The sequence below is a fragment of the Sceloporus occidentalis genome, unplaced genomic scaffold, assembly GCF_023333645.1.
Source record: "Sceloporus occidentalis isolate IW3139 unplaced genomic scaffold, rSceOcc1.0.p SCAF_25, whole genome shotgun sequence".
Lineage (NCBI taxonomy): Eukaryota > Metazoa > Chordata > Lepidosauria > Squamata > Phrynosomatidae > Sceloporus > Sceloporus occidentalis.
In genome coordinates, this window is record NW_028317005.1 from 4,394,839 (window position 1) to 4,419,550 (window position 24,712).

Sequence of the window (24,712 nt, forward strand, 5' to 3'; positions counted from 1 at the left end):
TAGTTTGCCTCCGTCTGTCCTCTTGTGAAGAGTACACTTTCAAGGAACACCCCAGAATTTAGAAGACTACCCCTCAAGTTACCCAATCAGTTGAATATGCTTCCCACCTAGGCTCTAACATTTACAATCAAGCTACACATGAGGGCACTCTTTGAAATCAGCATGCTGGAGACATGGAGAGGAGACATACCAGGCAAAAAGACATTATAGAATTTTTAGTACAGCATTTGATGAAAGATTTTCAGTCTGTAGACAGGAAACATATGAATTGTATATGTTGTATCTTTAAGTCACGTACAGATTTTTGTGCTGATTGCATAATGGTAGATCTTAAATTGAAATTCCTTTGGACACAAGAAATTTATAAAATGCACACGTTATCTAACGACTAAATTACAGTAATTATGAGAGAACTTAACATTAAATAATATCATGCCAAGACACACAGTGTTCTAACAACATGGGACAGTACATTACATAACAGAACATCAATGACATCAAAACTATATTAAAGGTGCTCTTTCACCTTTTAGTATGTTAACATAGGTTGTTGCCATACCATACAGCCCAACAAAGCTTACACATTTCTATGAATTATATTATTTCTGTCGCATGACAAGTGTTCCCGGCAAATCATTGCAAAAAAGACACATTTGTTCTATATAAAAGTTTTCAGAATGATGTTTGTAAGGATTTAGGTGGAGTAGCACCATTAAGCAATATTGAAATCTAAAGTATAAATATAGTCAAATATATTTTACAAGAAATGCATATATACAGTATATATATATATATATATATATATATATATATAACATAATCCTTCATTCATTTATGATCATTAAGATTACCTGAACCTTGCATTTAAATACATTTAATTAGTATATATTGTTACCTTACAGCATTCACTACAAAGTTGATATCAAATTATAATAACAGGATGACTACAATGAGGAAAATAAAAAATGCTAAATTACTGTAAAGTTATTTGTAAGACTACAACACAATACTTCTTGCACAGACATTGGGTTTCAAATAACAAAAGGCCAGTGACCCAATCCAATTATTCTGTCCATATGAGACGAGCCGCACGCCAAATACTGTGCACAAAATGTAACCGAAGACCCAGCTATCATTTTAAGGATGCCTCATCACGCTGTAAGATGGTCGTAAAAAATTCACCAGGTCATGGATCCTTTTCAATGATAGTGCTCAAGTGATTTGCATTGTGATTTTGAGGGCTCTGGATAGTGATTTGATTTTCAGCGTAGGATCTCATATCCGTGGGCAATAGAAATGTAACAGCTTTTACTCTGCTCCTGTAATGAAATTATGACATTAGAATAGAACAGAACCTTCGTAACATACACAACATATGCACTAGCAGACACATTTACACATTCACTCTCACACTAACACATAGGCTTACACACTCAAATCAGCACACACCCTCATGCTAAAACAGACACCTACACATTCACACACACACACACACACACAACCTAACACACACATATGCACGCACACCAACACATTTGTTAACACACACACACTCAGGCTAATACATACACACACACGCACTCAGGCAAACACACACACTGAGCAAGCAGGCCCACTTATCAAAGCATCTCTCTGAGTGGATCACTCCAAGTCAGATTGCCCTGTATAAAGAATTTCGGCCTTGCTGCTTCCCGAGCCAGTCCACCTTTGTTATTTGTTATTCAATTACCTGTCAATTTCACTTGCTATCTTAAATTGATACTTTTTGGTCATACTTTCAAGATAGAAACAAGTAGGTATAGAACTTGGTAGACATGTCTCAACTAGTTTATCACACTGCAATTTATTCCAACATTAGAAGATGAGGCAAATGTGCTGCACATGCACAGACAGATAAAAACAAAGATCATTTTTTAACAAATTAAATGAAATCGGCTCCAGCAATGCAAAGATTACTTTTAAAACACCTTTTCCCGTACTTATTTTTTTTAAAATACCCCCCTCCCCAACATCTCAAGTGCATTTGTGGACTTTTGCCAGCATACGTAACACATGTCAAAGCTTTTATTATATAGCTCGCTACCCTAAAGCAGAGTTCAAAGGCAAGATGGATGGGTTTCTCAAATGAACCATTTTTGTAATAGGGAAAATCCTTTTGATGTTGCAAAATGTGTAATTAAAATGGTGACTTCATAATAAATTAAATCCAGGCTAACCCATCCCTTCATAACCTACTTAATATGAAACCAAACTATTCCTCAATATTTGGAACTTACTTAGTTCTTTTTTGCAGCTTTTATATTATTATTACTAAGTTTATAGATAAACTGTTGCATTAATTGTATTCTTGATTTACACATACTGTAACCAAAATGTATATGTAAATGTGTTTTTTCCTGTATCAGTTTATCTTTACATCAAGGGGATCTGGACTCATTTTAATAAGAGTTTACCTTAATTGAAACTACTTATTAAATTACTCTGATCCCATTAGCGGACCACATGATTGTTTTTATCTGCTGAGACCAGAGGTGATTTTAAATGAAAAGTTAATTGAAAAGAGGGTTCAGTATGAGGAGATTAAGAATGAAGATTTGACTGTGAGATTGAGCGCCCTGGGAGTTGTATCACATACTGACGAGTATAGTTTTAGCGTGCAACTTTTTTCCCTATAGTCTTGTATTTCATAGGTGGCTTCAGCAACATTTTGTACTGCCTACACTTAGTGGGAAGGCTGGCCTGGGGGCTAAGGATAGCCCCTAGGCCTGTCAGGTTTAAGGAAGGTGGATTGTGCTGGGCAGCCTCCGTGGGTGGCAAAGGGCTTAATAATAGAATGGTGAGTGTTTTTTTACATTGGGAGTTTAAGGTTGGGGTATTGCAGGTGGGCTGTGGGGCCAGCTCTCCCCTGGCAATGACTGAGATTAAGGATCAAAAGGAAACAATTGGCTCAATGTGCTAGAGAGCCTCTGTAACTTATTTCCCCTTCACATTGCTCTTTCATATGTTGCATTTATTTGTAAAAAAAATAAATTGAAAAGGCAATTAACAAAGGGTAATTGTGTTATACTATACATTACCTGCACTGGTGCACATATTCCTGAAATGATCTGGTTTTAGGATTGTTATTCCTAAGCACATTTTCTGATATTACGTGTTCAGCTTGGACTTCATGCCTTCCAGTACTTTGCTCTATGTCCTGTATGGATCCATTCGGTTCCAGCGTCCCACTACTTGAATATCTTTTTAGGCTTACATTTTGTTTATGGAATCCAGAGCTGGAAAGTGGGGGTGAGGACATGGAATACCTACGGACAGTCATTGCCACACCTGTGATGTAAAAATAAATATTAACAGAAAATATCCTGTACTCTGTTTTAAGACTCCTTATTAGTAATGATTTTAGGTAAATGCTGCCACCAAATATTGCCATAGCTACTTAGCATCAAACCTCCTTCTTTCTGGATTAGTGTCTACTCTGGATTTCATATCATTATCAACAGAAGGGGAGTCAAGGGAAGAACATCACAGAAAGGGTATATTAGCCCCATTTTAAAGATTAAAAAGTTGTGTTACTAAAAACAAAATGATTCCCTAAATACAAACTTTTTTTCATTGGGCACAACCCAGTAAATTTATTAAAATGATCTCACAAGCTTAAATACACATTATTCACTGGTGGTGACAACAGGGGGTACAAGCAATAAGTTCACTTTAAAGCAGACATGCCAAGTGGACGTGCGCTAAAATTACACCAGTGACCTAAATATGTCTCGCTTCTCCTATAACCACGAGCATACATACTGTGATTCACATATTTTTTGTGTGTATTGTTGACAACCTATTTTCAGGCCAAAATTGTAAACTAGATGTACAAATAAATGCATCACATGATTCTTCTAAGGGGAACCATTTAAGTAAACACATTGATCAGATACAAGTTTTACTCCTTAAATCAGATTACACTACAACCCACCGAAGCTTTCAGCAGAATGGATATGAAACTGCATGGGCCAAAGCTTAGTGGCCAGTTCCTAGCGGAACATGGTGGGTAATTAGGCACCAGCGAGCCTCATAATGTTACATTGCTAATGCTAATTTAATGTGCTCTATGGTGCATATGTAAATGAACAAGATATTGAAGGAGCTTAATAAATATTTAACATTAGCTGTCTGCATCCTTATAACCAGGCTGGTTAGCAGGTATCCCTAATGAAGCTTAGCTGTTATTTTAAAGGTATTCAATTGTCTGTTACGTGATAATGGTGATAAAAGGTGGATGTAGCCATTATACACATCATATATATATATAACATAAACATTAATCCTTGGAATATTTATCTCAAAAGAAACTTAACCAATGTCACCAGTCTGTAACCCAGTAATAAACACAGCCATTAAATGTCTTGGATTTATTGTTGTAATTATCTGGATAGACTGTGCTGGAGATGAGGTGGCAGTGGTATGGTATAATAATGCTACATACAATAAAGTGATTTAATGATATTTAATTAATTTAATAATAATAGCTTATTATAAATTAGATATGTTTCATAGATAAATCACATAAAACACCTCGGTTGGGTTAGTAAATTTCCCTAAAAAGGTTGATAAGCACATTTGGTGACCCTCTAAATCCAAATATACTACACAAGGGACCATACCCATGCAATTCTGTTGCTAACAGGTTATATATGGAAAAGGGTCTTATTATTATTATTTTTATTATTGTTATTTGAAATAAGGGAAGGTTCTTACAGATTAAACCATTTCATTGTAATGGTGATGGGATCACTTGGCACCAGAATTCCTTTACATACTTAACCCCTAAACTGTGGAGCAATCGCTATGTAAACCAAAAGAAAGTTCATGATATACATTCAGATTTTAGGGTTATTAATGTCTACCTTTCTGCTCCTGTAACGCCTGGGCTGACCCAGCAGATACATTCCTGCGCAGGACTCCTTTGGATAAGGCCTGTTCGTTCGGAGGCATCTGGCACTTCTTGTCATCGCTTATTTCTTGGTCCTTGTCGGTTAACGTCCTGATCCCAAGTTGGCTCAGTTCCTCGCGCAGTGCCTTGTTTTCTCGCTCCAGCTTGTCTATCTCGGAACGCATTTCCTGCATCGTTCTCAGTATTTGTGTGTCCCCCTCCATTAAGCAAGGCGTCTATACAGCCATTACACTACCGATGGAAAAGTCAACAAATACCCCGGCTGGAGCATTATTTACTACTGATCTTTGGTACAATTGCAGTCTGTTCGCACGCTAAACACTGGGTCATCTTTCACCAGGAAGTGAGCTTGGATTAAAGCGTTTAGACAAGAGGTCTTCAATTATTCAGGCAGGCATAGGTTTTTGTTTTCTGTGGGAGTTTGCTATGTCTATAGCTGATAGATTTTGCTCTGTTTTAGGCTGCCATGATAGATTCATTCTTTAATAGCTGTTCGGTGATTTTTTATATTTGCTTACATTGTAAATCTATTGATCCAGAAGGTAAAAAAACAAACATATTTGACTTATCTAGTTCTGCCTCCAAAGGTAAGCAGGGTTTTCCTTGGGTAAATATTACCGATGCAAAAGCTAATACCTGAGAACCAGCCAACCTTGTTTGAAAATATTAACTGAATCCATCAAAATCAATTCACTTGGCCCTGAATATACTGAATTGAAGGAATATTGGGGCCTTTCGCTGTATTTCAGCAGAATAATATGTATGTTCTTGACAAAATGGGATATTTTGAAGGTCCTAGTTAATGTTAGTGGCATTAAAAACACTAGCATTGATATAGCATACATAATACATGCCATTGTTTTAAAAAAAAAATAGGAATCCTAAATATATATTCTTCTTCTTTTCTTGCCCGAAGATAAAGACAGACAGGAAAAACACATAGAATGTGTAGATTGTAAGCTCTCTAGAGCAGGTCCCTCTTCTCGTTCTGTACCAGCACATCTTAATGTGTGTCAATCTTTATTATTAAACTGTATATTGTCAGTCTTAACGTTATTGTTAATTTTCACTATTCTTATTGTAACAGCGCTACAGAATCTGTAATATTTCTATAATAAACTGAAATGAAGTATTTGTATACTTGTCATGCAGCTGGTGACAAAGTAGAATTAAAAAAACAGGTCACACGGAAAAAAAAAATCACATTCAGCAATTTATAGAGTGAATACAAAGTTTTCATTTAAAAGAGTATTTAAACCCATTTGCTCTGGAGGCACTATGTTTCCGCCAGCGGTGGTCCATGCATCACTAGCAATGCACTTCTCTTCCCCTCCATTAAACACAGAATGTGTTAAGCTGATTTACATGCTCATAGTGTTTGTGTGCCTTGGCATTTTACAGCATATTTCTAACAGCTGTCACATGAAAGTGCACTGGGCAAAGAGGTCTATATTCTAAACGATAGTCTCCATTATCCATTATGAGAGGTACGTTTCAGAAAGAGCTGAGCTGGCTCTGGGTACTTAAATACAGTCAAATCAAGAGGGTCATCTCAAATAATTATCAATGCATTACAGAGGGCTACCTCAACCTTTCTCCCAGGAAACCCTCACCAGGGTTTGTCCTTCAAGATCCATTGTGATGTTTACTGACTAGATCCCTACAGTATTGGTGATACGCCTTTGGCATTGCTCAAAATGTCCTTGGTATGCTGAAGGGACATACTAAGACATTTTAGACAACTTTGTGGGAACTGTTTGGGGAAGGGCCACTTTCTATTCCAGCATGCCTGTGCCCCAGTACACAAAGCAAGGTCCATAAAGACAAGAAAGAAAAATAATGAGTTTGGTGTGGAAGAACTTGACTGGTCCACAGAGCCCTCATCTCAACCCTATTGAACACCTTTGGGATGAACTGGAACGGAGATTGTGAGCCAGGCCTTCGCGTCCAACATCAGTGCCTGACTTTACAAACGCTCTACTGGATGAATGAGCAAAAATTCACACAGAAACACTACAAAATCTTGTGGAAAGCGTTCCCAGAAGAGTGGAAGCTGTTATAGCTGCAAAGGGGGACCAACTACATAATAATGTCTATGTATTTAGAATGCAATGCCATCAACGTCCCGGTTGGTGTAATGACCATGTGTCCCAATGCCGAAATATATAACAAAACAAAAATCTTAAAAAAAAATATATATATGTATATAGGCACAATATGACACATAAAATTATTCTCAGAAAAACAAAACCACACACAGCAAGAAAGAAACCTCAACCAAGCACACTGACAAATACTTTAATAGATTTTTGTATAATGATTTCTATATAATCTTAGTTATTACGGGTATGAAGTAAACATTCTCAGTTCTATAAAAATGACCAATTTTACACATCTTCTATGTACAAGTTCCATTGTAAATATGCTTATTATAAAACATAGGATTATGACTCTTAAAATATGAGTAGGAGATAAAATATTAGAATTAGCATGAAAAAAAGACATTTCAAATGAAGTGCCCATTTGGACCAAAACAATGCCCCATTTTTAATAAAGGTATAATTACTACCTTTGCATTTGTGAATTCAAAATGATCACCTTAGCACTTCCAGAATCATCAGCAGTGACAATTTAAAATAAATAAAAAATTCTAGCTAAACTTCAAAGAGGCATATTCCTTATACTGTACTGGAATTGCAAAGACCAGCCAGCCTATGACATGAGGTCCATTCTAGAGATAATAATAATTAAAAAAAACAACAAAAAGCTTTCATCATGTGTTCTGAAGGACGGTGTTTGTCCTACTAATTGATCGAAGAACACATTGTTTCTCGGCTCCTTGATGCTTTGTTGGATCCTCCTTGTACGTCATCTTTTATTGGAAGGAAAAAAGAAAAGACAGGGTCTAAATTTAAAAAAGTGACAGTGGTGAATTTTACAAAGTGAAGGCTAAAGGTTCTAGTTGGTCTTGTTCTTTAAACATTTTAAAAGGAACGGCAGATTTGACTTTTAAATTGAACTTATATCCAAACGCCAAATTACTCGGTGCAGATATCTTGCTTTTTCTATTTACTATTAACTGCACTAATATTCATCTCCCTGGACTTATATTCACATCAGTCTATGTTACACCAGTGTTAATACCGTGTTTAAACAAATGATGTAAGGGAGTGGTGATTAAGTGGAAGCTATGTGGGTTCACATTCTCATATAATATATCCTGGTGGTTGATACTTTGGTTAACTCACAGAAACATGGTTGATAGTGTAAATGGCTGTTTAACTAACACACAAGAATTGATGGCAAATTAGAAGAGTCCGGCTCATCTAATCTGCCCATGTCTTTTTTGTACATGGTGCATTACGTCTGTATTATGTAAGGAACCAAACCTAGAAAATGATACCGATGGCTCATCAAATATAGGTTTTTAGAACCACTTCTGAAAGGGCCAAATAGAAGAATCTCCAGTTGCTTTCTATTTATTTCCGCCTTACAGAAGTCTCCTTCAGAGGAACTCCTGTCCTTACCCTACACGTTCTTATATGTTCACTCCCACTGCAGTCTCCCTTTAACAAAGACTAGAAGACAATGACAAAAGACATGCATTCAAATGAGCAATGATAAGAAAGGAAATCACGTACCCATTTTCCCTATAGTACCAAGTGAAATGTTAGACAAGGATGGGGAGAAACTGAACAAGCAAGGGCCACATGAAAGCTGACAGAGACAAGAGAGAGAACGATGGATTGATTATAGCTGTAAATGTTACATGAAAAGGCCGCTCTGTTAGCATAATGGAATGGGGTTTGTGTATAAAGAGCCATTCTGGTTCAAATTCTGCAATAGTCTTATAATTATAGCAAACCAAAGGTGTGTTGGTTCTGATTAGACCATTTCAACTATGGGTTGCTATACTTGTAAGGCCACTTGAAAAAATTTGCACCACTATCATGTTTTATACCCACAATCCACATTACAGAACTACACATAGCCAGCCACATGCTAAGTAGGTAATAAGCAAGATTGTGGCCCCTTCACCCTATGGGTCCTGGGGAGACTTCAGTTGACAAAGCCGTGTGATAACTAATGAGTGTAGGAAAAATAAGGCAACAATGCAATGCAACAGTCACGACAAAGAAGATGATGAAGGAAGAGATACCTAGTGGAATAAATGTACTTTACTATCACATTTGTAACATAGTATTCAAGGTCATGCTATACATTATGTTATTTCATACACAACACAGGAAGAAAAACATTTTCTAATTGTGACAATCTTTTTACTGTTTTTGGATTTTTCCCATTTCCATGTTGGGATCTCATTTTGAAAAATGGTCTGTCTGCAGCTTCTGAAGGCCATATCTCATTTGGTTTCTGTTATGCATGCAGCTTGATAACAGCTGCTAGTTAGAGCTGCTATAGGTAAATATAGTCTGCCCCCACTGGGTTTTTGGAGGTATGTTTTACCATGCCCTTAATCTATCACAGGTCACCACCGTTACCTCAAACACTGTTAATTCAAACTCTTAAAAACTCTTCCAACCAGTAGGGACAAAAAGGGTTCCTGTACCTGGTGGCTGAGACACACTAAAATACAGGCATAAAGGGGGCTCTATTGTAGAAAAGCTCCACTACAAGGTTGGTGTGTGATGGAAGCAGAGGTGAGATTCCTAGAAAATTGATTTAAAAAAATACAAAATGTGAGCTAGCAATAGCTACCCATTCTCATTTCCATCCATCATGTGTGCAATGATGTGTGATAATGGGGCAAGTAGGGGGTATGTTGCGTATCCCTTGTTGCGTCACCATCTTCTATGCAATTTTAGAGACAAGCAGAAGAGTGGAGCACCTACCTTCTACCTTCTGGCTTATTGGCTAGGCCCTGACTATTTCTGCTGTTGTATTTTCTTTTTATTAACTATAGCACTAGAGTTACTGTTCATGTTGAACTTGGAATTCCATCTCTGGTTCAACTCAACCAGCTATGACAAAGGTGATTCACTTAAGCTTTTCCTCTTAAATCTAGATAAGGACCAATATTTCATGAATGTACCCTATAGTTGGGAAAGAATTTGCAAACTGTGGTTCCTATCTTGGACTGCCTCACAATAAAATTAGCTCATGGCCAACAGTCCTTTAATGTAAACAATAACAATGTATAGCCTATTTTATAAAAAGTGGCTACAAAATCCTCACCGGCTCGTTCATGACTTCAGAGAGCTCTGCAAGGATGTCTCTATAATGAGATTTCATTTCTTCTTGATACTCAAGCTGGTCCTCTTTTATAAGCCGCTCATTGACTTCCAGAGCGAGCCCACAGGTGTCTGCAAATTGTCTGCAATAAAGTTGTAGTATTACAGTGATTATAATTTACAGTCAAGAACAATATGAAATGACAAGCATCTTTCTCCCTGACTTCCAGTTAAACTGGACTCTCATAAAAAGCTGGACTCTCCGAAGCACAGATACAAGTGCATAAAGCCTCGTGTTAATAAAATATCCCAAGCACAGTGCTGAGTGATCATTTACAACAGCCCCAAACATGTTAGTGGACCAGATCGATAGCTTAATGAGGGTTCCTTCCAAACATGATTTTTATAGCAATGCTTTATAACCAAATAAAGTGGCAGAGAAGCATACGTTAAGGCTTTTCTGTCACTGTGTTTTGCTATAATCCATATAACTATAATTTGAAGAAATTAATGAATGAATGGTACATGAACAGAATTAACGAAGCATATCACCTGAAGATGTCTTTGAGATGCTTTACTTGACTCTCTGGATAGTTATTGGCATTTGTCTCTGTTAAAAAGGCTCTCGCATATGCCATTGGTCCAGCATTTACCTGTAATGAAAATATACACGTAGTTCCATTTCAATAGGGTTCTTTACTTAATTTGATCCACAATTATCTGCTTACAAAAGCCTTCATGGACAGAGCTAATTTATTGTTCATTTTCCTTGGTGAACTGCGTGAAGAATGTATCGATCCTTGCTTCAGTTTTATCTTCTACAGCTTAAGATTGTCTACACATATTGGTTATGCGAATTTAGAACACTCCTGAAGCTCAGTTCTCTCCAGGTAAATACCAAAATGTAACTCTTGCTCCACACCCTTTCTTCTTTTTCTGCATGTCTCCATAAAATTCAACAACTCACAGGAGATAGGTGGCCTACAACTACTTTAAAGATGTCCACTGCTCACAAGCGTCAGTTTTATATTATAGAGAAAAGGCCATTGCGGCTCTTACCTTCACACTGACGCTCCCTTGGAGTTTAAGCTGTAACCTTATCATGTCTACACCTTCCATCAAGCAGAGTTGCTGAAGTTCCAAAACTTTTTTAGACATTTCATCAATTGCAACTTCAATAGGGTTCAATTCTGTGCTTGCTTGTTTTACAACCTGTATTCTTTTCTTGACGTAAGGGAATGAATGGCTAGCTGTATGGGACAAAACCAGTGATTATTGGCAGGGTGTTCTGTCATTTCTCACACCAATCTATTAACAAGTATTTTCCCTTCTAATGGGAAGTTGCGAGTAACTAGGCGTTACTCTGTGGGAAGTCTATTGTACTTTTGTGCATTGTGAAGATGGATCTTTCTAATATGTGGACATTATATTTCACACAGTCAGATGCTAAGTGTTGTTTTTTGGAAGGTTAATCTTGATCATCTACACCTGATTCCAAACCCAGTTAACATTTTTACTCCATGTCATTCTTACTTAGTTAGTATCAATTTGACATGTGTTTCGATCTAAAATATGTTGGAGGCAGCCCTGCTCGTCAAATGTGGAAGCATAGCAGCCAGGCCTATTTTTCTCCTTTCGCTTAATGTTTTGTGAGGTTCCTAAATTATGGGTGAGTCTGGATTGAGAATGGCTGATAAGTCTGGGGTCCGGATAACCAATGGCTGGCACAACCGCATCAAGTTACAAATGTAACTTCAATAACTGAAAACACTTGTCAAAGCCAACCAGAAGGCCATCTTGTCTGTTCACAAAAATACTAATATCCGGATCAACGCGATAGATTTGAAGTTGGTAGTCTTGAGGCTACTGCCAGACTGCCTGCATTTTGGTAAACATTGTCAGGTATTTGTTGTCACCATAAAAGTATGCATACAGTGGCCTATCATGCAAAGATGGAACTAAATGTATGTTGTGGTACTTATCCTTGTAATAATAGGAACGTACATGCTTTCTCTCCTCCAAATAAATGTTTGGTTGTGTCCTGTTTCTTGGGACAATCCAATGTTCCATTGAGTCTGCTTTCCTAAATATTTCCATAGAATTTCAGGAGATTCTAAATACTTTATCATCAGATATTTTAGCCATTTTCATCCACAGGTTTGTATGTATTGATGAACCATGTGCTTTATAAAGGTTGAAACCCCAACCTTTCACCCAAACCTTCATCAGTAAATGTGTATAAAAAATCAACAAGTGTAAAGCTTAAAACTGTAGAAAGAACCTCAAATGCACTTAAATCAGGAACTGTGGCTTCATTTATTTTAATAATTGATGAGAGTATTGTCCACAGCTTCAATAGCTTGTCTAGTCTACTGCTTGATTGTTTGCTCTCATTTTGCACCCATTTTGCACCATATGGTCTCAGCTTTGTAACATGTCTAATTTCGCTAATGAATAACCTAATTATATCTCACATTGATGAATACATTGTTCTTTTATCTGGTCTGCCGATTATACTTCTGTCTTATTTACAATACACAGAAAGATCAAATACCTGTCCTTTTCTACATAGCAACTACCTTGACATGCTGTCTCTACTCCCCATAGAAGAGCAATCTTAAACATACAGCTAATATTGCTATTGTGTTTTTATTTTATATATATATATATATATATATATGTATATATATATATACATATACACATGATATGCCTATTTTATGTCAAAGTCCAACCATTTTTACCAATGCCCAGCAACCTTTGCAACTATACATGTACATGTTGGAGTTTAAAAAAGATATGAATTAAAAATTAGATATTTTTTGTTAGTAGGGGCACTTTACTGCAAACAGGGGTTTTCCCCAATGATGAGTTATTATGTTATGGGTTGGGTCATCCCTCATAAATGTCCTCATATATCCAATAATATGCTGGGTGTACAGTGTTAAAAGCAAAACCTGATTTAAGACAACCTACTTGTAAGGATGGTTCTCCTCTTGCATTGCTCCTCCACCCCGCCGTGCTTCTTTCCTGACAGCGTGAATGGAGTTTCAAACACAAATCTGTTGATATTGTGATGTCTTTCAAAATCAGTTTTTCTGTCCTCCATTTCCTTTTCGTCAAAGTACGGTGTTACGTATGTAACCTGGATGTAGGCAAACTTTGAGTCCAGATCCTTAGGGTTCACCTGAGTTAGAATAGAATATTAATTGGCATCACAGCTGTTAGCATACATTCATCTATTTATTAGCACTACCAAAAGCTAGCATTTTTTGTTTGTCAGTGAGTGCGGGAAATTTAGATCAAATGTTCATCATATAGAAACTGAAATAGGTGAGTACAGGACCCTGCTTGTGTGCTTGCATCCCAGCAGGAATGGTTGTCTCACAAGTTGTGACTGCATGGTGACTGCTCCCAAGGAGGATCATCATTTATCACACTTGGGAAGTTTCTTGAAGTATTAACTCTTTAATAGCCCATCGTGAAGTTTCTATGTAGTCACTCATCGGAAGTCTGAACCAAACTAATCTAATACTGGTCCTCATGGAAACCTTGACTTGTCATTATTTAAAGATACACTTATTTGAGTCACTTGCATTCAAATTAGCGAGATCAACCATAACATACTGCAAAACTCCAATCTGGGAGCCTTAGATATGCAGTGAGGAATAGAGAAGAGTCAGTTCCAGACTCTGTGGCCCTGAGACTCTGCCCCTTCACCCTTCAGACCTTGACACTCAGGGTCATACCTTGAGAGTTGCCAGGTAGTTATCAGCACAGTAAGTATTGTTGTAATGTAGTATACACTAAGCTTGGAGAATCAGATTTCAGTACAACCCATTCTACTGTCTATCTAGATGGCTACCTATGTGCTGGATTTTATATAACTTTTTGGTCAGATGGTGTATTTGGAATGATCTCTGAGTAAGCTCATCTAGTTGGCTAAAAGGACCCACCTTGTTGGAATCCTGAATGATCTTGACATTGTCCGCTCCAAATTTGTCAGCATACAACTTGAGCAGCCGCTGCGATATTTCTGAGAGCCCTGTCAGTTTGGGTTCTTTGTAGACATATTCTTTGCCTTCTTCTTCTTCAAAGAATCCCTGAAAAGAGGATCAGCATGTTCACAGGGAAACACTTTGGGATTCCTCAAGTCTGTGACTCTACAGCAAGTACGTATGTGTAAACAAAACTTCTGATGGGTTAGAAATATAACATTGAGGAATGAACATGTTCCATATTTAAGGGCGTTAGAGACAAGGAAATGCTGGGAAATTGTAGCAACACTGAGAGACAATCCAGCTGTTGAACCAATGCTCCTAAAATAAGCCTGGTTAAGAAACATGTTAGCTTTAGTTCATCCGCAGCTGGGCATTGCGGGGAAGCTTCTGCTACTCAGTAAGAATAAAACGTTCAGTTTGCTCCAAACTATGAGAGACAGCTTAAGGAGAGCTAATTGTGATTATGGCAGTAAAGGTGTTAGATTCAATGTAGCAGTTTCCAAATCATATCAGATCAAGAGCATTTACAACTATCAGGCTGTTAACCTATTGTGGCAAATAAGTATCTCTCAGTTTATCTCACACTCATTAAAAAATTCCTCCATAAGTGCTTTTCTGATGTGAGACAAATAATATTAAATTTGATATCTAATACTCAGCAAGAGTGAAAACAAGCACTTAACCGGTGTGTTCTTCCATGGAGAGCCTTCATATTATTATTTGTCTCTTGAAACGCATTTACCCAATTGAGCTCTAAGCCCAGAATCTCTTCTGAGCTGAATTTTCAGCATTTCCGATAATGAAATAGGCAGTAATGCTGCTGTTTCCCTAAGGAATCATTGAGCCAAGCATTGTTTTGCCTGTTTCCCTGCCAGCATCAAGCAGTGCCAACGGCAACTTAAACCGTTTAATAGGGTAACTTGTCATCGCAGCTAAAGCGGTAGCAGCAAGCAACTCTGGGGAGATGTTGAGGGGCCTTGATGTATTTCTATTAAAGGACTAGTAATATAAAAAATTACACACCAAGTTCCTATCAGTTTAAATGGCTAAACAGTCAACTCAAATAGGTTGTTATGTGTCTCATGCCACAAGCCCACTTTCTATTGCTGATCTTGACTTGTCTTACAATGATGGAAATATACATTTCTTAGAAAACATGTATCTTTAAACTTGCACTTGAAACTGTTGTTATTAAGGGAGTTGGTAAAATGTATCTTCACATATATGACTTGTGGTCGTATAAAGGAAATCCTGAAAACATCAAGGCGCCCTAAAAGGCTTGAATTAATTTGTTTATAGTGTACAGTAGAACAGAACTTCCTGGATTCGGAAAAATAAAGGGCGCTGTTTACCAATAATACACTTATTGTTATTTCAGATATAGTTACATTTTAAAAGGTCTAAACACTTAACAGCACTACGGACTCTGCTGGCGCTATATATGAAAATGTAATGTACAAGAAAACCATGAATGAGGATACATGTAACAGCACCATCTAGTGGTGACCCTGACTCATAACATTTATTTAATGGTATGTCAAAAAACCAAAAATCGACACTCTATTTTACTAGAAATATTTTGTTTCGCACATTTAGTATTGTAGCCACCCTTAAAGCTATTATGCTAAAGAACCTAGACCTGGATCAACTGCTCCCCCCCCCCAGTGAATGGTGAGGTATTTGGAATTCCCTTACGTGCATGGCCATGTTTATTCACATTGTACCACAAACATTTATATGTTTTTTTATTGCCCTCTTTGTTGATACACTAGGAGTAGTTTTATTTATAATAGAGCAGTATAATATACTTTGAACACCTTTATAATGTGTGAATGTGAATATTTTGTTAAAAGAGACTATATGAATTTCTATACTGGATGTGCTGTCTCTAATCAAAAATATATAATATCAAAATGCATGTTCCTCTGTTCTCTGAATGAAAAATCCAGAATGACAATTTGTGGATATGTTTACTATAGAAGGTTGAAGTTAGGTCCTTGTTTCTAGGTTCACAATAAATGCATATAAATGATAGATGTTCTGTGCTCTGTATGAATTCATTTAATCATTGATCAGGAGTCCTTTTTTGGGTCCTAAACTGGTTGGCTTGAGGCTCTCCTTCTCCTCCTATTCCATAGGGAAGCCAGGACGAGCTGTGGTGTGGATAAAACACATTACATGAGCAAGGGATGAGAGAGACATAGATGGGGAGTCAGTGGGGCCAAATGCCATAGCCCCGATCCAGAGAATAACATATGTAGGCCCAGTAATCAGCTGTGATACCGGGAGGCTCCAGGGCAAACTGGTGAGCTCCCAGGTATCCCCATTTAGTAAAAGAACACCATGAAATAAACACCACATAAACAGGCTAGGTGATACGCCTTATGGTTTGCACACACACAATGGAGCACAACTCACCATTACGTAATGACAAATGAATTTTATCACAGGTAGATCATATTAATGAATTAAATGTAGGACATCACGGTTAATCTGTCGTTGAACAAAGTGAGTAGGGAAATGAATATGGGAACAGAGATATGGCACACTTACCACAGCCTTCAATAGGATCATGAGAAAAAAGAGCAAATGTGTGCATTAAGATACAATCCACATTTTGATACATTTTAGTAATTCACAACTCAAGAAAAAGTTGCCTTTAACAATCCAGGTTTTAACCCCTTAATGACAAAGCCCGTACATGTACGGGCTCAAAATGCATTGTTTTCATTGTCCTTAAGAGGAAGATCTGTTTGCGTTATGTACAGGAAACATTGACCTCTCTTAGCACAGCAAGGAGCCAGATATAATTTACAAAGACTGGCTCAAATTGTAAAGAGTACAGAATGTATAAACTGTGTGCTTATAGAATGCAAAATAATTAATTTATAGCATATTGCATAGGGGAACATTTTGATAAGAGGAAGTCAGCCATGGAGGGGGCCAAATAAGTCTATTAACCCAGTTTAAGACTCAATGAGATGGACTTGTTACTTTAATACTAAAACTGATTATGAGCTGGAAGGATCTCAGGTTTTCCAGGGTATGATTTGCCTTTATGTGTTCATTGTATAGCCACACAATCTGCCCCTTTTGCATCACTTAAAGGTTTAGAAGACCACCTCCAGCCCTAACCCTCAGATTGAACAATGGCTCTGTGTTTAAAGTGACATTTAATTAAAGATAAATTGGTTTGGTGGATAATCAATTAAATGTCCTATTAATTAAATGATTAACCATGTAATCACTTATTGATATTCCCCAGAATTTGATTTACCTGACCGTAGAAGGCAACCCTATAGTATCGGCCAAATAACCGCTTTTCTGTGTTCACAACTTCTGCGATTTTCAGATAAGAACGATGAATACGATAGTACAACTCTGACAGCCTCTGACATATAAACAAAACAAAACAAAAATAAAACATATTGACTTAGTCATACAAATACAATTGATTAAATCTCACTGTAAAAGTCATTCTACAGAAACTGCCCTTTTACTATTGATCGTTTTATTGTAATGGAACATAGAATCCCCACTCAGTTCTGAATCAAATGTTAATATTTATGGCACTGTAAGGGTCAAAAATAGCACAGATGCTGGTAGCAGTATACAGACAGTACGCAGCTTACAAAAATCTTACTTTGAAGTCTCGTTGCTTCTCAAACACCGCAATAACTGGCTTGCTGACATCAGCAATCAGCTCGTAGCGTTCGGACTTCCACAGATAGTCTACACACAGATCCAACTGTTCCACAAGAGTGCTCTGTAGAGTAAATAATTAAATCCCGAATGTACACTGATACAGAGAAGAAAACTGGTGTTTTAATGACAGAGATATAAACTCAATTAAGATGAAAGGTATCAATGAAGAGAAAGAATGTTGAGATGATTAAGTGATGAGGTAAACACCCTATACTACTTAACAGGTATCCTCAGATATCCGTTTCATGTCCATAATGCAAATATTATATAAACGGTTTTAATGATTGTCAAAGACTCCGTAAAAGTTTTAAAATTGTTCTTTTGGGTCGGTTTTGAGATTTATAAAATGCTCTTGCCTCACTGTATGGAGTGTCCTGCATCCCTGAATCTTCTTTCATTGCCCCTTCTTCCTTGATGTTTGGGGTAATGGTCTGAAAGGCTGGCCATCCCATGGAAAATGTGCCTGGAGACAAAATGACTAGGTTAATATGGCATGATATTTCTCTGTTCTCATCTGTATTGTCATCCTCGTGATTGTGACCCAATAACTGCAGTCCCACAGGGTTATGAGCAGGACGCCTGGTACGTTAAAACGTTTGGACAGTCACGCTCCATTAAATAGGTACCAGGGAATGGTGATTTTCAGCAAAGTCACTTTTGGTAGAGGACACTGTTACTTTTACCCACAGCATGGCGCAGGCATCTTATTGTGTGTGGAGCGTCAGTAACTGGGGAACCTAAGCCTACACAGAGTCGTGATGAGTCTATCAGTTCGACTGTTGTATCAGTTTGTTCATGAAAAAAACAGAGCGTGTAAACTTTTTGGGAAGTTTAAAGAATCATTATTCTTATTGGACTGTAAAGTTTAATGTATAGGTATTTAGGGCCGTACTGGCCATCTCATACATCGGATAAATGCCTCGTGGGCCCTGGCCGAGAGTGCCACACAGTTACCCCACCTGTCGCTCCACTAGCTGGAAATGCCTGGCCGCATATCACGTTCATGTCATCAAGGAGCCACTGGCCTTAAAGTGCCATGGCTGCCTTGTCATTGCCCAGTCCAGGGCCCTGTATTCATCATGCACATTAGGGTAAGAAACATGGGCATGTGAGCACGTGTGAAATCATGGAATGCCAACAAATTCATTAGATTGGTGGTGATTAGTAGATACTATAATTACCTGTTCAGAGACCCAAGTACATGGACATATGAATGATGTTGTATCACTTACATTTTCCATTGGCAGATGTTAGTAATAGGTTATAACCAGGGCTTTGGGCATCTTCCTGCGCCAAGCTTGAAGTCTGACTGCTATCACATTTCCAGTAACCTAGTTTAACATTATCGTAACACCGAGTCAGTATGATGTTAGTGCATGCATGAACCATTCAGTATGCAGTGTTATCATATAGGGATTAGTAGAACATATGGAGTGATGTCACATACGTGCATTAAACAGGCATTTGTGAATATACAGTTTCTGGTGCTAAGCATGCTGAAGATAATCCTGTTTGGAAGCATGCCCAATTTCGACTGAATTTGCTTCATAAATGTGTTAAAACCCACGAAAGTGATAATATGGTGTGACATGGCTTTTTAAGGGGCTTTATGAAATGAGAATAGCAACATACAATATATGATTAAATATACTCAGTTAAAGCACAGTCTCACATATAACATGTTACTGTTTTGGCAGGTGTCATTTCATTAATGTGTAGACATTTTGGGGGCATTTGTACTTAGTTTGCTTTTTTGTGTGTTTTTTCTAAATCAGCAACACTGTTAGACATTTCAACCTCCGACATGATTGAAGGACCTGTCTAAAACTTACTTGATGTTTATCGTGGAAAATGCACGTTTTTTTTTTTTAAACTCATTTCTGAACTCAAATATGATTCTAGATTGTGACTGCAAGAACGCAATAATATACCACTTCTAGTAAGCAATTTAATTTGGCATACAATGCAATTTTACCTGTATATTCCAGACCATAAAGAGAGACACGTGAAGCATCTCCAATGCCGAAGCAATCAAAAAGGTGAAAAAGCAATACACCAGTGACAGTATAACTCGGTTATATATATATATATATATATATAATGTAAAAGGGTGAAGCCGTATTAGTCCAGTAGACACGATGTCAAAAAATAGAGTATTGCAGAGTATGCGGTGATACCTTTTTTATTGGACTAACATAATATTAAAAAGACAAGCTTTCGAGAGTTATCCTCCCTTCATCAGGTCTGAAGCAATACTAATCAACATGATAGAGGTTACAACTTAAAATACCCCACTCACCCCCCCCCTTATACCATCTTGTTTTAAGTTGTAACCTCTATCATGTTGATTAGTATTGCTTCAGACCTGATGAAGGGAGGATAACTCTCGAAAGCTTGTCTTTTTAATATTATGTTAGTCCAATAAAAAAGGTATCACCGCATACTCTGCAATACTCTATTTTTTGACATCGTATATATATATATATATACATATATATAACATTTAAGACTATTAGACCTGCCCTTACCAAATAGCATCAGTCATAATTTTACTCCCAAGTTACACGACCCTCTACACATCTACAGCATATTAACACATATTATAACTGACTTTATGTAGATTTGTGCCCAGGAACACAGATAGCTTTTTACCGGGTATGATTTTAGCGACTGATCTACGTGTTCTTGAAGAGTCTAGTTTGTAGACAGGTCTTTCGTAGATCGGCAGTGCCCTGATACCCCGGGAACCAAAAAATTGGTGGGATGTTTAGCAGAAGTTTGCATTAGTACGTTATTTCTTAAGAACACATACTTGAAATTGTGTGAAAGTATACTTTTAGACTGATTTATTTGTTGAAAATAAATTATTTAAATAATTTGTTTGCAGATTTCGTGGAAAAAAAAAGGACGCTCAAGCCTTTCCTGCCTCTCCGTGACAGTGGCCATGGCAAAATGATTCACACACAGAATATACAAAAATGAATATTTGATCTCTCTGTTAAAATCTGAGGCTTATATTTTCCATTCAAGAGGTCACCTTACCTTTCCTTTTCAAATACTCCGCTATCAGTGCAGCAATATGGACGTAGCACATGGCAGCCTGAAAAAAACAGATGATTTATAATAAAATCACAGAAAAATAAAATAAAATAATGTAATCTCTTCACACTCTTCTGGCAATAATACAGTTTATAGCACAGCACCAAACATCTAATATAGCAGAGAGATGCCAGTATAAGGCGTTCTATAGCCAAATGATACAAGAACTTTTAATTCTTCCTCGCCACAGCATCACCAAACATGAATGCGTATTAAAGTATTTAGTTATTAATTTAAATATACAGTGTTTACATTGTGTTTGTGAGAAATCCATGATTTCTTTATTCCAAATATACATTCACATTAGGAATAAGTAAAACACGGGTGACAGGAACATCACGAGACTGGAGGAGACTCTATTGGAGATAATGTAACAGCCAAATCTATAGATCAGCCCTTGCCGTAAAAGGTAATTACTCCAACCTGACCGATATAGAAAAAGGATATAAAACACATCAGAGGACATAGAAAACTCCTCTATCTTCTGCCCTCCACCATCGTTTCATGAAGAAGAGCCTACAGCACTCGAGTTCTATCACCTGTCATCGATTGGTTTAGACTGGTCACGGAGAAATTTAGATTTGTTAACCAAACAAATATCTAACGGTGTTCTAAAAGAGTACTACTTACTCGGTTCTTTATTAGTTCTGTCAGTTTTAGCCGTTCAATGAAGCCAATCACTAGAAGGAATATTCCCACTGAAAGCAATGGGACCGCTCAATGTGCAGGCATCTTGCGCACCCAGGAAATCCTGCGTGAGCTAGCACTGGGGCTGGCTGAAGGTGGCCATCTCACGGTTGCCAACAATAAAGATGAAGAGCAGCCCCGGCATTTTAAGGCCATTGGCTGGATACGCACTGCCATATGCTACATTCTCGCATTGTGTGGCCACGTGTATCCAGCTGGTGGCCGCACAATGAAGGACTGGATCTGCAACTCAAGTGGAAGTAGCGGTGAGCAACCATTGGTCTTTGGCCCACGGGGCATTTGGCCAGTTTGCCAGATACCCTGTCCAAGCCTGCATGTGCACTGCTGAGTAAGAGATACGTTTAGACGAATGTCTACGAGACAAAGGTGCTGGGAAACATCCTATATGTCACGATCTCCATATGGATTTGGATGCAAAAAAAACGATAATTACAGGGAGACACTCAGTTATCATATGCACTTTAATGCATATGAGGGCTGGAGTATCCCTTAAATATGCAATGAAACATGTTTGTGTCAATGTATGGACACATAACAGCACTTAACAATAAAATAGAGCTGTAATGATTCAGCAAAGAAAGGGATATGTTTATTTTGGAACTAACACACCATACGAATCCTAACTAAAGCCATTTGCTTCACTGGGGAATACCCTCCTCTCAGTTTCGTGTCTAGACAGTGGCTTATATGCACATTCACATGTCAGGAAACTTTGGTTTCATTCCTTGTTTTTCACGAGTTGTGTATGTGCCACGTGGTGAGCAGTCGGAATCACACCATATGCTTTGGATGGCCATTTGGATGATCTAAAGCAAACAGGATCAAATTCACATCTTTCCCCAGTTACTCCATCCACTCCGAAATGCTATGATATGTATTTGTCATGTCTGTTTTATCTGTAGCTAACATTTAAAATATCCAGAATAGCGAAGGGATTTTACAGAAATATGTGTTAGTGATCTGACACTCTTATCTAATTACTAATATTTTACTACTAATGTCTTTGTATGGCTTACTGTTGAAAATGTATACAGGGGTGACAGACAGAGGAAAACAGGTGCCTATGCTAGCATCCATATTGCTTCCCAAGGAAAATTGCTTTTCATCTATGGCATGATATAGTATTTCCAAAACCTCAGTCATGCTCTCCTACTGTGATTTCAAGAAGCTTCCTCTGCATGTTCATATTAGAACATACATGACAAATTAAATGCAATTATAATAAAACATTCCAACAAAATATGCCATGTTAAGGGTCTAATCAATGCTGAAATTATTGCTCTATTTTCCTAAGTGTAATCTATACATCCAAGCCAAATATCGTGTTGCTTTTCTCACCTGGCAAGTTTTAAATAAGAACAAAACATTCCTCTACCTCTGATAAGTCTCCATTTCTGGCATGGATCTTTGCCATACTCTCCAGCCATGTTCTCCGTAACTCCGGTGTACTCGCGTAGGAGTTTGCCAAGCTGTACTGAAGATCCACCAGCATCTCAGGGTCTTTCTCATGCTCCTTCATCTGAGCTGTTGCCATTAAAACTGTCCTGATGCGCTTGGTCAGATCTTTTACCTCTGCTGGAAACTGAGTATTCTTTGAAAGCGAGAGAGAGAGAAAAAAGGGTAGTTTTGTTAAAGGGACAGTCCTATGTTCGACCATCAAAGAATATCATATTAAAGTAGTTTGTAATATGCATTATTAAGCTGCAAAGGCCTCACCTTTAGGAGAAGCTGCAGCTTCAGGGCCGCAGTTCACTGTCCCCTCACTTGTGCTATGTCAGGCAAGTTTTGGCTGCTTTAAGTAGCCAATCACTCAGAGCAAACAATGCAAGTGAGCCCTTACGAAAAAATTACTGCAGTTTTCCTGAAGTAATACTGCAGTTTTTTGGACATGAAAAAACTGCAATACTGCACTTTTACTGCAGTATTACTGCACATTTACTGCACTTTTACTGCATTTGTACTTCACTGTACTGCAGTTTTACTGCAGTTATTTTTGTACGGAAGTACAAATGCAATAAAGCTGCAGTACATTGAAGTACAACTGTAGGTTTGCAATATAAAAAAAAAAAGTGCAGTAAATGCGCAGTAATACTGCAGTACAGTGAAGTACAAATGCAGTAAAAGTGCAGTAAATGTGCAGTATTGCAGTTTTTTCATGTCCAAAAAACTGCAGTATTACTTCAGAAAAACTGCAGTAATTTTTTTGTAAGGGAGGGGTCTTCGTAGACCCCTTGGAAGTCTGGCACGTGTCAGTGCTGGTGCTGGATGGCATTGGGTATAGGGCACATGCACAGTGTGGCAAGCATTAGGTGCATTCAGCTGAATACATCTCCTGCAAGCCAAATAACTTGGGGGGTGAGGAAAGAGGGACACTCAGCTTCGATATGCATTAAATTGTACATGATGGCTGGAATATTTCCTTAACTATAAAATACATAAGGCAGGGTAGTGATAGGTTTGCTTTTGAATCTGTACCAAGTGACAAATCATTACCTTCATTTGTTTGTCTCCATTGGCAAAGTTGTTGATAATTGCCAACGAATGCTGAAAGCGAGAGCCTCCGATTCCTGCATCCGCAATCAGTTGACTCACTGCCTTGATCAGCTAGGGTGTTAAATCAGAGGATTGACAATATTAATAAAAGATGCGATAAAGTGTGGCTAAACATTCTCTACATGTGAAACTATATGCAGAGGTGAACTGCCAGTCTGAAAATAAAAATGCCTTTTTGATTAAAAACACACAGGGATTTTATTTGGGGGGAGACAATCATTTACCTGCAGATGAGATCTCACTATTGACTTTTGCTTGTTGTAGTCAAAGTTCTTTCTCATGAAAAAGTAAAGAAGCGCAGAGGCTTCAGTTTGAGTTGAGCGAGAGTGATGGTTGCAGCATTTCAGAACTTCATAACAAAATGGTCCACAAAGGTCAGCCTGGCCTTCAAAGAATGCAGAGGGAAACTGCAAAGGGAATTATATATGAAATCAGTATTTATATATATGAAATCATGTATTGCAGCTAATGGCATGTTAAGGTTCGCAATTCCAATGGCATTC

The 24,712-nt window shown here is 37.7% G+C and overlaps 2 protein-coding genes across 2 annotated transcripts in view; both read right to left on the reverse strand.

Annotated features, from left to right (window-relative positions):
* Positions 1-1,186: 1,186 nt before the first annotated feature.
* LOC149300280 (coiled-coil domain-containing protein 195-like) lies at positions 1,187-5,124 on the reverse strand. Its single transcript, XM_089485275.1, has 3 exons — positions 4,905-5,124; positions 3,078-3,327; positions 1,187-1,319 (listed from the first exon to the last, which is right to left on the reverse strand). Exons 1-3 carry the CDS (start codon positions 5,122-5,124, stop codon positions 1,187-1,189), a joined length of 603 nt encoding a protein of 200 aa, XP_089341401.1.
* A 2,631-nt stretch (positions 5,125-7,755) lies between these two features.
* The window catches only part of LOC149300281 (dedicator of cytokinesis protein 10-like), an 84,627-nt gene continuing 67,670 nt past the window's right edge, over positions 7,756-24,712 (reverse strand). Inside the window, exons 43-57 of the mRNA XM_089485277.1 lie at positions 24,434-24,616; positions 24,150-24,260; positions 23,032-23,247; positions 20,892-20,949; positions 19,082-19,180; positions 18,206-18,312; positions 17,788-17,910; positions 17,422-17,535; positions 14,100-14,246; positions 13,120-13,330; positions 11,203-11,393; positions 10,696-10,796; positions 10,148-10,286; positions 8,593-8,668; positions 7,756-7,823 (exon numbers count right to left, since the gene is read on the reverse strand). Of these exons, the coding sequence (XP_089341403.1) occupies positions 7,756-7,823; positions 8,593-8,668; positions 10,148-10,286; positions 10,696-10,796; positions 11,203-11,393; positions 13,120-13,330; positions 14,100-14,246; positions 17,422-17,535; positions 17,788-17,910; positions 18,206-18,312; positions 19,082-19,180; positions 20,892-20,949; positions 23,032-23,247; positions 24,150-24,260; positions 24,434-24,616 (1,944 nt within the window). The remainder of the gene's footprint in view (positions 7,824-8,592; positions 8,669-10,147; positions 10,287-10,695; positions 10,797-11,202; positions 11,394-13,119; positions 13,331-14,099; positions 14,247-17,421; positions 17,536-17,787; positions 17,911-18,205; positions 18,313-19,081; positions 19,181-20,891; positions 20,950-23,031; positions 23,248-24,149; positions 24,261-24,433; positions 24,617-24,712) is intronic.